General features: G+C 42.1%; 1 protein-coding gene across 1 annotated transcript; it reads left to right on the top strand.

Moving 5' to 3' along the window:
• Positions 1 to 4062: 4062 nt before the first annotated feature.
• LOC123157147 (dihydroxy-acid dehydratase, chloroplastic) lies at positions 4063 to 8969 on the top strand. The gene is made up of 14 exons (XM_044575389.1): positions 4063 to 4612; positions 5176 to 5247; positions 5532 to 5579; positions 5689 to 5843; positions 5978 to 6172; positions 6243 to 6354; positions 6572 to 6641; positions 6728 to 6786; positions 6865 to 6988; positions 7071 to 7141; positions 7439 to 7540; positions 8000 to 8080; positions 8344 to 8502; positions 8581 to 8969. The coding sequence occupies exons 1-14, from the start codon at positions 4127 to 4129 to the stop codon at positions 8629 to 8631; spliced, it is 1785 nt and encodes a 594-aa protein (XP_044431324.1). The 5' UTR covers positions 4063 to 4126; the 3' UTR covers positions 8632 to 8969.
• Positions 8970 to 16566: the final 7597 nt, after the last annotated feature.

Genomic DNA, 16566 nt, shown 5'->3' with positions numbered 1-16566 from the left:
TTTAATAAACATGTCTTCTTGCTGATGCTATGCTTATCTTGTCATGCAATGACTTGTGGTGAGTGAATCGAGCTTGTTAAGTAGGGTACTTGCTGTCGCTGTTTTGCTAGGCTGAATCTGTTATTTCGTGATGCTATGTAAACCTGCTGCTACAAGTCATTCTATGCATAATCTGGAGATGTTCACTAAATATATTTTGTTCTACATGTCATACTTTATCCATTCATGCCCCTGGTTGCAATTATAGCTTGTTGTAGCTTGTCCATATCTTGCTTCAAAGTTGCTTGATAATGTTGCTGTCAGCCTGTTAACATTAAGTTCAGTTGTTGCCATGTTTGTTGTTAGTGTTCCATGCACCCTATGAACTTGCTCTTGCCATGCTTAGCTTAAAAACATGTCTTCTTACTGTTGGTTGCCTTGCCATGCCATTTATTGCTCTGTGGTGAGTGGTACAAGCTCACCAACATGCCTACATATCGTTGTTCCTGCCATGTTTGAATCTGTATTATAACTTGCCATGTTTACATGGGTGCCATCATATTTTTTGATTCTTTTTGGCTCATGGTCAGTAAGGGACTTTTGTTCTATGCATTTAGTAGATTCATGCCATGCCTTTGTTTGCCATGATAAGTTCCTGTAACATGTTGTTTGATAGCTCTAAACATTGCAACCTGATGTTATTTTCTGCAAAGTCTGAACTGTTATTATTTGCAATCTTGTCATGTGTGTTTGAGCATGTTCTAGTGATTTATGGAGATAGCTCAGTGTTCATGTTTTGTTATGCTTTACCTGTACATCATGCCCATGCCTTTTGTTATCATGTTGTGGTGTTGTAGCATGTTGTTTTGATGCTTGCAATATGCCTAGTTGCTGTTTTGGACAGCTTGTCCTTTAAACTTGTTTCATGTGTGTGTGTTGAACCGTTGCTTCGTTTTGAGTGTGCTCTACATGAAACTTGCTTAGTTTTGCATGTAGCTTCATATTATCATGTTGCATCCATGTTTTGAGGTGTTTGCTTGATGTTTGTATGCATTTTGCATCAATGCCATGTTTAACTTGTTTTGCTCATATCTTCTAGGCCGTAGCTTCGAACTAAATGAACTTTATATGTAACTTGACTAGAATCTCGTGTAGATCACCTTTGTGCATCTTAACTTGCTGTTTAACAACTTGAACATGAGGTTTATTCAGATCTAGACCAACTTCGAAATTTGTATATGAGGACTTACCGGAATTGTTATATGTCACTCCCGGCCTCATTTAAACTTGTCTTGATGTGTTGCTTTGGTTTGCATCATCCCTTGCCATGAGTAGCTTCATGTAGCTTTGTCATGCATCATGCTCGGTTATGCATCATGCCTTGTTCATGTGTGGTGTGTTTACTATATTATGTGCTTCTTCTCGATAGTTCCTGTTTTGTTGCGATCGTGAGGATTCGTTCGTCTACGCTTGGTTCGTCTTCGTGGCTTCATCTTCTTCATGGACTCGTTCTTCTTCCTTGCGGGATTTCAGGCAAGATGACCGCTACCCTGGATCTCACTACTATCATTGCTATGCTAGTTGCTTCGTTCTATCACTTTACTGCGTTACCTATCACCTGTTTATCAAGCCTCCCATATTGCCATGAAACTCTAACCTTTGTCACCACTCCTAGCAAACCATTGCTTGGCTATGTTACCGCTTTGCTTAGCCCCTCTTATAGTGTTGCTAGTTGCAGGTGAAGTTGAAGATTTCTCCATGGTGGACAGGATTTTGGTTGGGATATCACAATATCTCTTATATTATTAATGCATCTATATACTTGGTAAAGGGTGGAAGATTCGGCCTTATGCCTGGTGTTTTGTTCCACTCTTGCCGCCCTAGTTTCCGTCATACCGATGTTATGTTCCCGGATTTTGCGTTCCTTACGCGGTTGGGTGATTTATGGGACCCCCTTGACAGTTCGCTTTGAATAAAACTCCTCCAGCAAGGCCCAACCTTGGTTTTACCATTTGCCTCACCACCACCTATACCTTTCCCTTGGGTTGGCCAACCCGAGGGTCATCTTTATTTTAGCCCCCCGGGGCCAGTGCTTGTCTAAGTGTTGGTCTGAACCGAGTAGACTGTGGGGCCACCTCGGGGCAACTTGAGGTCTGGTTTTACTCGTAGGATGTCTCATCCGGTGTTGCCCTGAGAACGAGATATGTGCAGCTCCTATCGGGATTTGTCGGCGCATCGGGCGGCTTTGCTGGTCTTGTTTTACCATTGTCGAAATGTCTTGTAAACCGGGATTCCGAGTCTGATCGGGTCTTCCTGGGAGAAGGTATATCCTTCGTTGATCGCGAGAGCTTATCATGGGCTAAGTTGGGACACCCCTGCAGGGTATAATCTTTTGAAAGCCGTGCCTGCGGTTATAGGCAGATGGGAATTTGTTAATGTCCGGTTGTAGATAACTTGACACCAGATCCGAATTAAAACACATCAACCGTGTGTGTAGCCGTGATGGTCTCTTTTCGGCGGAGTTCGGGAAGTGAACACGGTCATTGGGTTATGTTTGACGTAAGTAGGAGTTCAGGATCACTTCTTGATCATTGCTAGCTTCACGACCGTTGCGCTTGCTCTCTTCTCACTCTTATTTGCGTATGTTATCCACCATATATGCTTAGTCGCTGCTGCAGCCTCACCACTTTACCCCTTCCTTTCCCTTTAAGCTTTGCTAGTCTTGATACCCATGGTAATGGGATTGCTGAGTCCTCGTGGCTCACAGATTACTACAACAACAGTTGCAGGTACAGGTTATGCGATGATCATGACGCGAGAGCGATGCTTGCTTGCTTGAGCTCTTCTTCTGCTTCTTCTTTGATCAGGGGATAGGTTCCAGGTCGGCAGCCTGGGCTAGCAGGGTGGATGTCGTTTGAGTTTCTGTTTGTGTTCCATCCATAGTCGGATGATGCTCTTATGTATTGTGATGTTGTATTCGTGTGCCATTGTATGCCTTATGTATGTATCCCCATCTATTATGTAATGTTGATGTAATGATATCCACCTTGCAAAAGCGTTTCAATATGCGGGTCTATCCTTGGTGGGACCTTTGAGTTCCTTTTGGATAGGGTCGCATATTGGGCGTGACATCCGAGGCCGTTGCGGTGGTGTCGCGTCCGAATAAGTTTCTCCTGGCTCCGTTCGCGGTCAGGCGAGGCTTTTGCCTTCGTCTAGGAGCCGGCGGAGTTGGGGATCCCCGGGTCTCGTCGAGGTCGCGGGCTTTGGTGGCTGGAGGTCCATCGGCACTGGCCGTTTGGGTCCTTAGGTGGGCGATGGATGCAGGGAGACGAAGACTCTTCTTCTTCCTTGTTGGTATGATTTGCTGCTGCTGTTCTTCTCCTTCCTCTGCGCTGATGCTGGTGGGAGATCCTGCTTTGTCCGGGCGGATGGCCCGGCCGCGGTGCTGGACCGGTCGGATGACTCGAGTTCTCTTCCTTCCGGAAGGGACACGTTTCGCGGTACTCAAAACCAAAGATGGCGACGGCTGTTGCAGGTGTGTTGGATTGATGTCCATGCCCTCTCAGCGCTGGTGTCAAGAAAGGAGAAAGCAGCGTGGCGGCAATTGTACCGTGGTCGAAGATGATGACATGCTTGCGACTGGTTGCAGAACCTTCTGCTGCAGTGGTCTTCTCTCAAGATTCAGAGATGATGACACAGGGCTCCGGAGATCTTTTTGTGTTATGGTTGTCTTAGGGTACTCTCAGTATTCGGTCCTTCTTATTTGCGTTTTACTGTGCTTGTACGGCTCAACTTCTTTGTACTGAATTCGTGATATGAATGAAAAAATTCTCAAAAACAACAAAAAAAACCCTAACCAGAGCTCCGCGCAGTTCGCGGCATCCCAAAAGCTAACTTTGTCGTGACAATATTTTGAACTGCGTAAACTTATTCAATTCTCAAAATAAAGTGCGCCAGAAGGCTTTTCCATATAAAAATAAATCCGACCTGGCACGCGCTGGCGCTGCTGGTGTCGTCTTCCTCCTCTTCCAGCAGACGCCGCCGTCCCCTTGTCCACATCCATCTTCATCTCCTTCCTTACTCGTCACCCCCACCCCATTCCAAAACCCTAAACCCCATCCCAAACCTCACCGCCCCCACCGACGCCATGCAGTCCCTGGCGCTCACATCCCCCGCTCTCCCCGCCGCCGCCCCCACCCCCGCCTCCGGCCGCCGCCTCGCCACGCGCGTCCGCGCCGCCGCCGTCTCCGACGAGCCCAAGCTCAATAAGTACAGCGCGCGCATCACGGAGCCCAAGTCGCAGGGGGCGTCGCAGGCCGTGCTCTACGGCGTCGGCCTCACCGATGCCGACCTCCACAAGCCGCAGGTCGGGGTCTCCTCCGTCTGGTACGAGGGGAACACCTGCAACATGCACCTGCTCCAGCTCGCCGAGGCCGTGCGCGACGGAATCCGCGACGCCGGCATGGTCGCCTTCCGCTTCAACACCGTCGGGGTCAGCGACGCCATCTCCATGGGTACCAGGGGCATGTGCTACAGCCTCCAGTCGCGCGACCTCATCGCCGACAGCATAGAAACCGTCATGGGGGCGCAGCACTACGACGCCAATATCTCAATCCCTGGGTGCGATAAGAACGTCAGTGAGATCCCTATACTGCCTACTGTTGTTATCCTTCCTACCTAACTCAACAGCGATTAGGTCTTCTGAAAATCTGCAATCTGTTCTTCACTGCTCTGTTATAGTAGAGACGAAACTGCAGCTCTCGCCGCGGTGGTATTACAAATCTCATGTATTTTAGCTCAGCGCTGGAAAACGAAACAATATTAACCGGGTCTGTCTTCAGTTGTGCCAAACCATGGTTCCTAGTTTTGGTAACATCACAATCCTTTCTGCTGTCAGGATTTTTCTCTGAAATGGGTGTACTGCCCCACCTCGTTTGAGAATGAAGTTGGGAGTTTTATCTCGGTTTTTGTGTATGTTTTCTATCTCATCACTAACAAAAGCAGTGGAACAAGTTTCTAGTTTCATATGCGTCTGCTTTACTGTAATGTTTAAGAATGAGAAAACACTCATGTTTTGTACCTTTCCAGTACTTCAATTTATCTCATGTCTTACCTTGTACACAAGTGGGGCTTATAGAATAACTATGACGCCTGGATGTTTGTTGTGTCTGAATTTAGTGGCACTTCGCATTGCAGATGCCAGGTACAATAATGGCAATGGGACGGCTAAATCGACCAAGTATCATGGTTTATGGTGGAACCATTAAGGTAATCTTACCCCTATTTTCTTGTTATAAATCTACTGACTACACATGCGGGAATGCTCTTTGTTTCGTGTTTTACTAGTCTGTAGATGTGACTCAGAGTTATGATGAAACCGAACTGTTTCTGGGACACATAAATGGTTCCGTTTATAAATAACAATTGAATGGAGCTATTCATGCTGGAAACACAGTTTGGTGTAACTATGTGCGCTGTTAAATGTGTGTCGGTTCAGTATTGTTTTTACATGCTTCTGATAATTTTCTGACTTTGAGATTTTATTTGTGCAGCCTGGGCACTTTCAGGGCAATTCATATGACATAGTATCTGCATTTCAGGTAAGTGTATCACCTTTTTACGTTTGTCAACTCGGTTTCTTTTTTACACGCAGCTGCTTGTGCAGCAATGTACAACTTATGCTTACTTATTTTCATGTGCTATATGCAGAGCTATGGAGAATTTGTTAGTGGATCAATCAGCGACGAGGAAAGAAAGAATGTGCTCCGCAACTCATGCCCAGGAGCAGGTGCTTGTGGCGGTATGTACACAGCAAACACAATGGCATCTGCTATTGAGACAATGGGCATGAGCCTTCCATACAGGTGCAAATAACATCTGGAAACTTCTTATTAATTCTAGGCAAAGCATTGTGTTTCCTCTTAACCATTTCACTTTGATTTGACTTCATGGATTGACTAAAATTATTATCATTTCGTCTGTGTTTTATTTATCAAAGCTCTTCAACCCCTGCTGAAGACCCATTAAAGTTAGACGAATGCCGTCTTGCTGGGAAGTATCTCCTAGAATTGTTAAAGATGGATTTGAAGCCTAGAGACATTATAACTGAGAAGTCATTGCGGAACGCAATGGTTATTATCATGGCACTTGGTGGGTCTACTAATGCTGTACTGCATTTGATTGCTATTGCCAGGTGGGTTATCATCTTCTTGTCCATTTTTAATTTCTTAATTAGACAAATGCTCATTGCCTTCCCCTTTCAGGTCTGTGGGTTTGCAATTAACTCTTGATGATTTCCAGAAGGTCAGCGACCAAGTTCCTTTTCTTGCAGATCTTAAGCCTAGTGGAAAGTATGTCATGGAGGATCTGCATAAGGTAAATACTCGCTAAACTTGATTTCACTTCGTTCTGGTTTGACCACACATAATGAAGTTGAAAATTTAAGGACTTAAGCCAATCGAGGAAACCTAACGCTAGTGTTAATCACTAAGTTTCTAGAATATAACTTGTATTAACACTTCTACTGTACACTTGTTGGAATCATGTTCATAGAAAACCATGCAAATAATTTATGCTTGTAATGACATTGTAGATTGGTGGAACACCTGCAGTAATTCATTATCTCTTGGAACAAGGTCTTCTCGATGGGGATTGTATGACTGGTGCGTACAGTCAATGATCGTCCATCATGTCATGTAGGAACTCCTTTTTATAGACTAATGGCATGTATTTTCTTCTCGCCCTTCAGTCACTGGAAAAACTCTAGCGGAAAATGCTAAAATATTCCCACCTTTATCGGAAGGACAGGTAAAGCTCAATCCTGAGTTCTTCAGCCCACTCCATCTCCTTGAGTACTAACGTTTGTACACATGTTATTTGACTCAGCAAATAATACGACGGCTCGACAATCCTATCAAATCGACTGGGCATATACAGATACTTTATGGCAATCTTGCACCAGAAGGTTCAGTAGCAAAAATAACCGGCAAGGAGGGACTGTTTTTCTCAGGTGTTCTTTCGCTCCTTCCATTTTTCAATCGTTGGAAGCCTTTATAATGTGCAGATTTTAACTTTTATTTATCAAATGACAGGTCCTGCACTAGTTTTTGACGGTGAAGAATCAATGATTACAGCTATATCAGAAAACCCAGCAAATTTCAAGGTAATGTGTGCAATTAACTTTGTAAGGCCATGATTCAGAAGAGGTGATTTTGGACATGCAATTGCTCTCTCTCTCTCTCTCTCTCTCTCTCTCTCCCTCTCTCTCTCTCTCTCTCTCTCTCAAATTGAAATTTCCTCAAGTCAATTATCTGCAGTTGGTTCAACGTATAACTTCGTTTTTTCATCCGTTTCAATGTAATAGCTGTTTTGATTCATTCAGTTATGCTGGTAGTTTACCAGGGCAAGTCTCGTACATTCTCTCATGAAGTATTTCATTGCCATGATGGTTATAAAACAGGGAAAGGTTGTAGTGATCCGAGGAGAAGGACCAAAAGGAGGTCCCGGGATGCCTGAAATGTTGACTCCAACAAGTGCAATAATGGGGGCTGGTCTTGGGAAGGTGATGCTACCTCATGCATGCCATTGTCAGAGTTGTATTTCTGGTTTTTATGTGCCCTTGATAATTGCAAATAACATAAGAGCACTGCTATTTTATATCTCACCTAGTTAGTGACATACTTTACCCATTCTTGGAAGTAGAGCTGCTAATGCAAATCGTACATTTGGACAGCTCCATATGTTCGTTCTGCTATGCTTCATAGCTCCTGAAAATTTTGAAATTTCAAGGCAAACAATCTTGGGCTTTCTTGAACTTATTAACACTTACATTGCTCTTGAAATCTTGAGATTGATTTGTTCTTCACATTTGAATGCTCTAGAGCTTCCTTGCAACCTCCTTTTGTCTCTGTTTTGCTCAGCACACATGCCATGAAGTCATCTTGCTTTCTTCGGATAACCTATTAGTTTTTTTTTTGCGACAGTTGACGAATATTGAACTATTGTTTAATCTTTGCTACAGGAGTGTGCCCTGCTGACAGATGGTAGATTTTCTGGGGGGTCGCATGGATTTGTTGTGGGCCACGTATGTCCTGAAGCACAGGTACTGTGTTGTAATACCCCCAATGGTTACAAGACTAATCTGTAGTGTGTAATTTTCAATTTTTTCTCTTGTGGCAGTTCAACTTCTTTCAGTAGTATACAAGCTAGGGTCACTGAAAAATAACCACTGAAAATATCCTATGAAAATTGGTTATTTACGATGTACGATGATCCTTGTTAAGCATCCATGGCTGAGTGGTTAAAGCGCCCAACTCATAATTGGTAAATTTGCGGATGTGTTATTCACAAGGTAGCTGTTTTCAGGAAGGAGGCCCAATTGGTCTTGTTGAGAATGGCGATACAATCACGATCGACGTCGGGAAGAAAGTAATTGATGTTGATTTGACGGAAGACCAGCTTGAACAAAGGCGAAGGAAATGGAGCCCGCCTCCACACAAGGTTACTAGTGGAGCACTTTGGAAGGTACCCAGCTCAAGTACCGGCATTCCTGATGGTGCAATGTTGACCTTATATAAACATCTCTCGTTTCCTTTCTTGCAGTACATAAAGCTCGTGTCTTCAGCCTCAAGTGGGTGCGTCACCGACGAATAGGGTCCATCCTATATTGTGCTAATTCGAGTAAAGTTTGTGTCCCGATAGCGGAAATCGATTCGTTTAAGGGCGTTTATTCTCGCAAGTGTACTTTTTGGTAGTAATGGTAGCTGTGAGACAATAAAGGTGTCCGTTTCCAGTGGCTTGATGAAGGCCAGAGGGAAGTGGTGAAAAAGAATAATGGTTTAGTGTTGTTGTGGTGGAGAATTAGACAGCTTCGAGTTTATCCTTGGGACGCCCAAATTCATCTGAAACTTGGAGCTGCTTTGTTTGATCAAATGATGTACTCCCTCCGTTTTAACAGTGATCGAGGCAAAAATTAATGATGTTTTCTCATACTAGCAACTTGTTTAATACTTACATGCATGTAGTCATAATGACACTGTGCTTACTTCCTTCATATTCCTTCCTTGCATGCATGCAAGCATATTAATGATCTTGGTTAATGAAAAGAAACGTTGGCTTTCAAAGCAGTCATTAAATTTTATCTTTTACTTGTAATATGAGTTTGTGGCCTTGTATATAAGGGAATGGAGGGAGTAACTGAATCATCTGTAGCATCACTGAATCATCTGGTTGGTGTGCCAAAATTCTGTGGCCACGCCTTCAAGGCAGCTTAACGTGTTTTTTTTTAGGATATTGTTTGGTTGGTTCTCACGCGGAATGAGTGAGCGAGTGAGGGGAAAGCTGCCTCAGAATGGTTGTTGAGAATGACCCTGCTTGAAGAAGTAAAAGCCTCAAATTTATAGATTCGACACATGGGGAACCAAGGAATATTTGCAAGTATTAGCAACTGAGTTATCAATTCAAAAACATCTGGAGATTAATTATCTGCAGCAAAGTGATTAGTAGTAAAGTAGTATGATAGTTTTGATAATAGTAGCAGCAGCAATAGTAACGGTGACAGTGATAGCAGTAATTTTGTAGCAAGTGCAACAGTAACGATAGCAGTATAACTTAGCAAGAACAATATAAGATAAATTCGTAGGCATTGGATTGGTAATTTGTTGGATGATATTCATCATATGACAGTCATAACCTAGAGCGATACGGCACTAGCTCCAGTTCATAAATATAATGTAGGCATTTATTCCGTAAATAGTCATACGTGCTTATGGAAAGAACTTGCATGATATTTTTTGTTCTATCCTCCCGTGGCAGCGGGGTCCAATTGGAAACTAAGGAATATTAAGGCCTCTTTTTAATAGAGAACCGGAACAAAGAATTAACACACAGTGAATACATAAACTTCCCAAAATACGGTCATCGTAGGGAGTGGTCCCGACTATTGTCACTCCGGGGTTGTCGGATCATAACACGTAGTAGGTGACTATAACTTGCAAGATCGGATCTAGAACATGGATATAATTGTGATAACATAAACGGTTCAGATCGGAAATCATGGCACCCGTGCCCAAAGTGACAAGCATTAAGCATGACAAAGTCGTAGCAACATCAATCTCAGAACATAGTGGATACTAGGGATCAAACCCTAACAAAACTAACTCAATTACATGATGAATCTCATCCAAGTCCTCACCGACCAGCGAGCCTACGAAGAAATTACTCACTCCCAGCGGGAGCATCATGGAATTGGCGATGGAGAAGGGTTGGTGATGACGAAGAACGAAGATCCCCCTCTCCGGATCCCCAAACGAACTCCAGATCTGGCCTCCCGATGAAGAACGGGAGGTGATGGCGACTCCGTCTCGTGGAACGCGATAATTCTTTCTCCTTCATTTTTTCTAGAAAAACTGGATTTTATAGTGTCGGTTTTAGGGTATGCGGGGCCACCAGGTGGGGACAACCCACCTGGGCGTGCCTGGGGGGTAGGCGTGCCCTGGTGTGTTGTGCCCACCCAGGTGCCCCCCTCAGGTGTCTCCTGGCTCCAAAAATTCTTTATTCCTTGCAAAGTTTCGTTTCATTCCAGAAACTTCTATTTTCGCACAAGTTCTGCTGAAAACATCGTCAGTCCGGGGTTAGTTTCATTCAAATCATGCAAAATAGAGTCCAAAACAAGAGGAAAAGCTTTAGGAAAAGTAGATACGTTGGAGACGTATCAACTCCCCCAAGCTTAAACCTTTGCTTGTCCTCAAGCAATTCAGTTGATAAACTGAAAGTGAAAAAAAAAATATGAACTCTTTTGCTCTTGTTTGCAAAAATAAGCTTAAACAACACCCAGGTTTTCAACCAACATTATAACTAACCATGCTGACAATAACTCTGAAAAACTATATTAACTCATATGAATGACATAATCAGCTAGCGAGCAATAATTAGATATCTCAAACAACAACATATTATCAAAACAACCATGATATAATATGACAATAGTGGTATCTCGCTAGCCCTTTCTGAGACCGCAAAACATAAATGCAGAGCACCTCCAAAGTTCAAGCAGCGACTAAACATTGTAATTAATGGTAGAAAAGATTCAGTCATGATGTACCCAACATTAGCAACACACAATGCATCAGCATGGCAGCAGTGCTCTCAGGTTCTGACGCTTATTTTAGAAGGTGATGACACAACATAAAAGTAAATAGATAGTCCCTTCGCAGAGGGAAGCAGTGATTTGCAGAGGTGCCAGAGCTCAAGTTTTTAAAACAGAGGTAAATGATATTTTGAGACATGCACCCTTCTCATTTACTTCACGACCATCAGTTATCAATATCTTCTATGCTAAGCACGCTAGTGGCGGTTCCAAAGCGATAAAAGTAAAGGTTTACTCCCCCTCCACCATCAATCACACTCCACAGCTTGTCCGAAACAACGGATGTCGTCCATACCAACAACAACCCCGGGGGAGTTTTGTTTAATCATTTGCATTTTTGAGTTCGGGACTGGGAATCCCTATTACCGCCCTTTTCTCGTGCGATGGCGAGTGAATAAACACTCGACCTGAGAATAACCCGCTTAGCATGGAAGATACCGACCACCTCCTGTCGTTCCATGAACGATCCAGGCACACAAAAAGGATATTTATTTGATGTTTTTAGAGGTGGCACATGCAAAATTACTTAGGACGGCAGGGTAATACCGCATATAGGTAGGTATGATAGACTCATCTGGAATAACTTGGGTTCAAGGTTTTTGATGTACAAGCAGAATTCCCACTTAGTACAGGCGAAGGCTAGCAATAGGTTGAGAAGCGGCCAGCTAGAGAGCAACAACGGTCATGAACATGCATTATGCATAAGTAACATTGGACACTAGCATGAGTAGGATATGAACACCATGAACATAAATATCATAGAGCTATGTTGGTTTTGATTCAACTACATGCATGAACATGTGCCAAGTCAAGCCACTCAAACATTCAGAGGAGGATACCATATCATCATACTACATCACAATCATTTTAACGCAATGTTGATATCCAAGATAAATCATTATCCACTTCTAGCTACTTATGCATGGCATGAGAAACTATAATCTCTAATTGTCATTGCAAACATGTTTAATCATAATGGGCTGAATCATGGATACTAGGTTAAACATATTTACAAAAACAGAACAAGTCGAGTTCATACCCGTTTCTCTCTGCCACGGCCAGTTCATCGAATATCGCCATTATTGCCTTTCACTTGCACGACCGAACGATGTGAAAATATTAATGGTGCAAGAGTGTCGTGAACTAAGCTGTAATCTGCAAACATTTTATTCAACATGAGATGACAAGGTAAAATGGGCTCTTTGTTAGATTAACAATTATGCAAATGAGAGCCACTCAACATTTTCATCATGGTCTTCTCCTCGTTATGACTCAAATAAAAAGAAAAGAAATTCAAAGAAACACACTGAAATATTTTTGGACTTTTTGGTTTTCTAGAACAAGCAAATAAAAAGGGAAAGCAAAAACAAGAAAAACTATTTACACGGGAAAGCTCCCAACAAGTAAAAGAAGAACAAGGAAATCTTTTTGGGTTTCTTCTAAGTATTACAACTAAGCATGCATAGAAAGTAAACTAACTACAACTATTTTTTTGGTTTTTCTAAGATTTTCAAACACACAGAAAGAAAGCAAGAAAATAAATTTAACATGGATAATACAATGAAAAAGTGTGAACACCGACAACTGGAATGGAATGTGTGAACATGAATGTGATGTTGGTGAGAAACACGTACTCCCCCAAGCTTAGGATTTTGGCCTAACTTGGTAATCGATCAGTAACCTGGATACTAGTCGGGGTGCTGAGGAGCGGGCATCCATGGATCCCACTGCTGAGGCTCCTCCTCTGATGCAGCCTAGTCGTTTCGGTAGGCGATGATATCTGCAGGCATAATCCTATATCCGCCCCTGGTAACATGATCAAACAAAGCAGGTGCAATGGGATAATATCACGAGTGCTCACACTGAAAAACAAGTTAAAGAATAGGAATGATAGGGAAATCTCGTGCAATAAAATGGTGGTGTTCCATAGCTGCGCGATCTAGGTAGACCTTGGTCAAAGGATAATCATGAAGGCGTATCTTAACATTAAGGCGAGCCGCCAAGCGAGTAGCGAAAATACCACCATGTATTTTACCTTGGACTTATTAATGTGGAGGCGACGTGCCACAATAGCTCCCAAGCTATAAGTGTTGTCGCCCTCTAGTGCACGACGTAAAATAGTAAGGTCTTGTGAACTCAGTGCACCCACCTTCTCTCTAGCGAGCAAGCAATTTGAAATGAAAAGAGCAAAATAATGAACGGCAGGGAAATGCAAGCCAGCGGCAGTTATACTTGACACCCCTCTCTCATCACCCACTGTTAGAGTACGATAAAAGTTTTCAAACTCTGCGGGTCTTGGCTCTGCTAAACTACCATCAGAAGGAAGCAAGCATATTTCATAAAATTCAGTAAGTGGCATCTGATGGGGTTCAGCATATAAATTAAACTGCACTTCAGGGGGATTATTCCTAGGAAGGTAATTAAAACTTTGAACAAAGATGTTTGTGAGGAGATGATACTGTTCACATTCAGCTGCAATGAAGTCGGTGAGGCCATCATTAGCAGCATATTGTGTAAACTTTTGAAGGATTCCAGCCTCTTCCATGAACGGGGTGTGCGGCCATTCGCACGGCCGTACTTCCGTCAACCTTCGGAGGTGGAGATCACTATCATATGAGTCCCCAATAACTCCCTTGGAGTTCTTCTTGGAAGCAAATTTCCTAAAGATATTCATCTTTTTCCTATGAACAAAAATTCTGAAAATTTTTAGTCCATAATTTTTTTTCTCAACAAAACTTTACAAGACTGATAGCTACTACTCATAGGGATGCATATAGGCCATAGCAAGCATTAAAACTACTTAGAACTCTAAGAATTCAATATGCAAGCTCATCTACAACAGCACCAAGAGTAGCTAACTATTCAAAATATAAACCACTAAAACAAAAACTAGTTGGACAAACGGAGGAGTCACATACCAAGCAGCAATCCCCCGAAATAGTATCGGAAACGGAGCTTCGAGCAAAGAAATCAAAATCCGCGAGCTTGAGAGTAAAAACATGGGAGAGAGAACAATGGTGATTTTTTTTCTGGAGGTAGGTGATGATGTGGGATGAAGAGGTAAGCGAGGGGGCCCACGTGGTGACCACAACCCACCAGGGCGCGCCTGGGGGTCCTGGCGCGCCCAGGTGGGTTGTGCCCACCTGGTGCACCTCCCTCTGATATTATTTTCACCAGAAATTCTTAAATATTCACAAAAAACCGTATTAAATTTTCAAAGCATTCTGAGAACTTTTTTGGGTCATTTTTTATTGCACGGGAAATTCAAAAAACAGACAAAACATGCCTTTTTATTTTATTTAACTAATAAAAACAGTAAACAAAAGGTAGGGACAGAAGGTAGTGCTCACTAAATTCATCAACTTCATACCTCTCAAAAATGATCCATTAATAAGGTTGATCAGTCTTATTAACAACCACTTTCGATTAGCATGGAACCGAAGAACTTTCGTAAATCACTAAGTTACCTCAACGGGGATATGAATGTCCCCAACAATAAGTATTTCATATTTCCTTTTAACAGTAGGTAGAGATAGTTGAAAACTTTCAATAGTGATTGTCAGAGATTTTTCAATAACATTAATACCATTCACTTGGAATTGTTTCTTTGGGAAGTGCACCGTATGCTCATTACCATTGATATGAAAAGTGATCTTGCTTTTATTGCAATCAATAACAGCCCCTGCAGTATTCAAGAAGGGTCTACCAAGGATAATCGACATGTTGTCGTCCTCGGGCATCTCAAGTATAACAAAGTCAGTCAAAATAGTAACATTAGCAACAACAACGGGCACATCCTCACAAATACCGATAGGTATGGCAGTTGATTTGTCAGCCATTTGCAAAGATATTTCAGTAGGTGTGAGTTTATTCAAATCAAGTCTTTTATATAAAGAGAAAGGCATAACACTAACACCAGCTCGTAAATCACATAAAGCAGTTTTCACATAATTTCTTTTGATGGAGCAAGGTATAGTTGGTATTCCCGGATCTCCAAATTTTTTAGGTACTCCATCTTTAAAAGTATAATTAGCAAGCATGGTGGAGATTTCAGCTTCCGGTATTTTTCTCTTGTTGGTGATGATGTCTTTCATGTACTTTGCATAAGGAGGCATTTTCAAGATATCAGTCAAGCGAGTACGCAAAAAGACTGGCCTCAGCATTTCAGCAAAGCGTTCAAATTCTTCAACAACTTTCTTTTTAGTTGACTTGGGTGGAAAAGGCATAGGTTTTTGAACCCACATTTCTCTTTCTTTACCGTGTTTTCTAGCAATAAATTCTCTTTTATCATATCATGTACTCTTGGGTTGTGGGTTATCAAGATCAACAACTGGTTCTATTTCAACATCATTATCTAGTTCTTTTTCATTGTTTGGTTGAGTATCTTCATGAACTTCAGCATTACCCTTTTCATTATCACTAGGTGAGTGTTCATTACCAGATTGAGTTTCGGCACCAGAAATAGAAACATCATTATCATTATCAGGAGGTTTTTCTATTTCAGGTTCACCAGAAGCATGCAAAGTCCTATCATTTTTCTCTTTCTTCTTCTTTTTAGAAGGACTAGGTGCAGTGGTGTTGTTCCTTTGTGAATCCTGTTCAATTCTTTTTGGGTGTCCCTCAGGATAAAGTGTTTCCTGAGTCATTTTACCTCCTCTAGTTGCAAATCTACCAGCAAAGTCATGTATGTTGTTATACATTTCATCAAGCAATTCTCTTTGAGATCTAGCGACTCGTTCTAACTGGGTTTGTACCATAGAAGCATGTTTTCCCACACCCTTAACATCATTTGAGATTCTAAATAACAAGTCACTCAAGCGAGCAATCATATCATAATTGTATTTCAATTGTTTCATAACATTTGCATTGAAGTGATCTTGCTTTCTAATGTAATTCTCAAACTCATAAAGGCATTGGCTAGGGTGCATATTGCGAGGATTATCATTATCATTGAATTTCATTAGAGAATTTACCTCTACCACCTTAGGCAGTGGTGGTGTGTCAAGCCCATGTATTTCTTCAATAAAAGGTAAATTTTTAACATCCCCAACTTTAATACCTTTTTCCTTCATAGATTTCTTTGCCTCTTGCATATCTTCAGGACTGAGATATAAAATACCCCACTTCTTCAGAGTGGGCTTAGGCGGTGGTTCAGGAAGAGTCCAATCATCATAATTTTTCAATATGTTATTCAATAATTCTTTAGCTTGTCCAACAGTTCGTTCCTTGAAAACACAACTAGCACAACTATCTAGGAAATCCCTAGAAGCATCGGTTAGTCCATTATAGAAGATATCAAGTATTTCATTTTTCTTCAGAAGATGATCAAGCAAAGCATTAAGTAACTGGCAAAGCCTCCCCTAAACTTGTGGGAGACTCTCTTCTTCAGTTTGCACAAAGTTAAATATTTCCTGTAAGGCAACTTGTTTCTTATGAGCAGG

Source organism: Triticum aestivum, chromosome 7B, assembly GCF_018294505.1.
Source record: "Triticum aestivum cultivar Chinese Spring chromosome 7B, IWGSC CS RefSeq v2.1, whole genome shotgun sequence".
In the NCBI taxonomy this organism is placed as follows: Eukaryota; Viridiplantae; Streptophyta; class Magnoliopsida; order Poales; family Poaceae; genus Triticum; species Triticum aestivum.
This window is presented reverse-complemented; position numbering and strand designations above follow the sequence as displayed.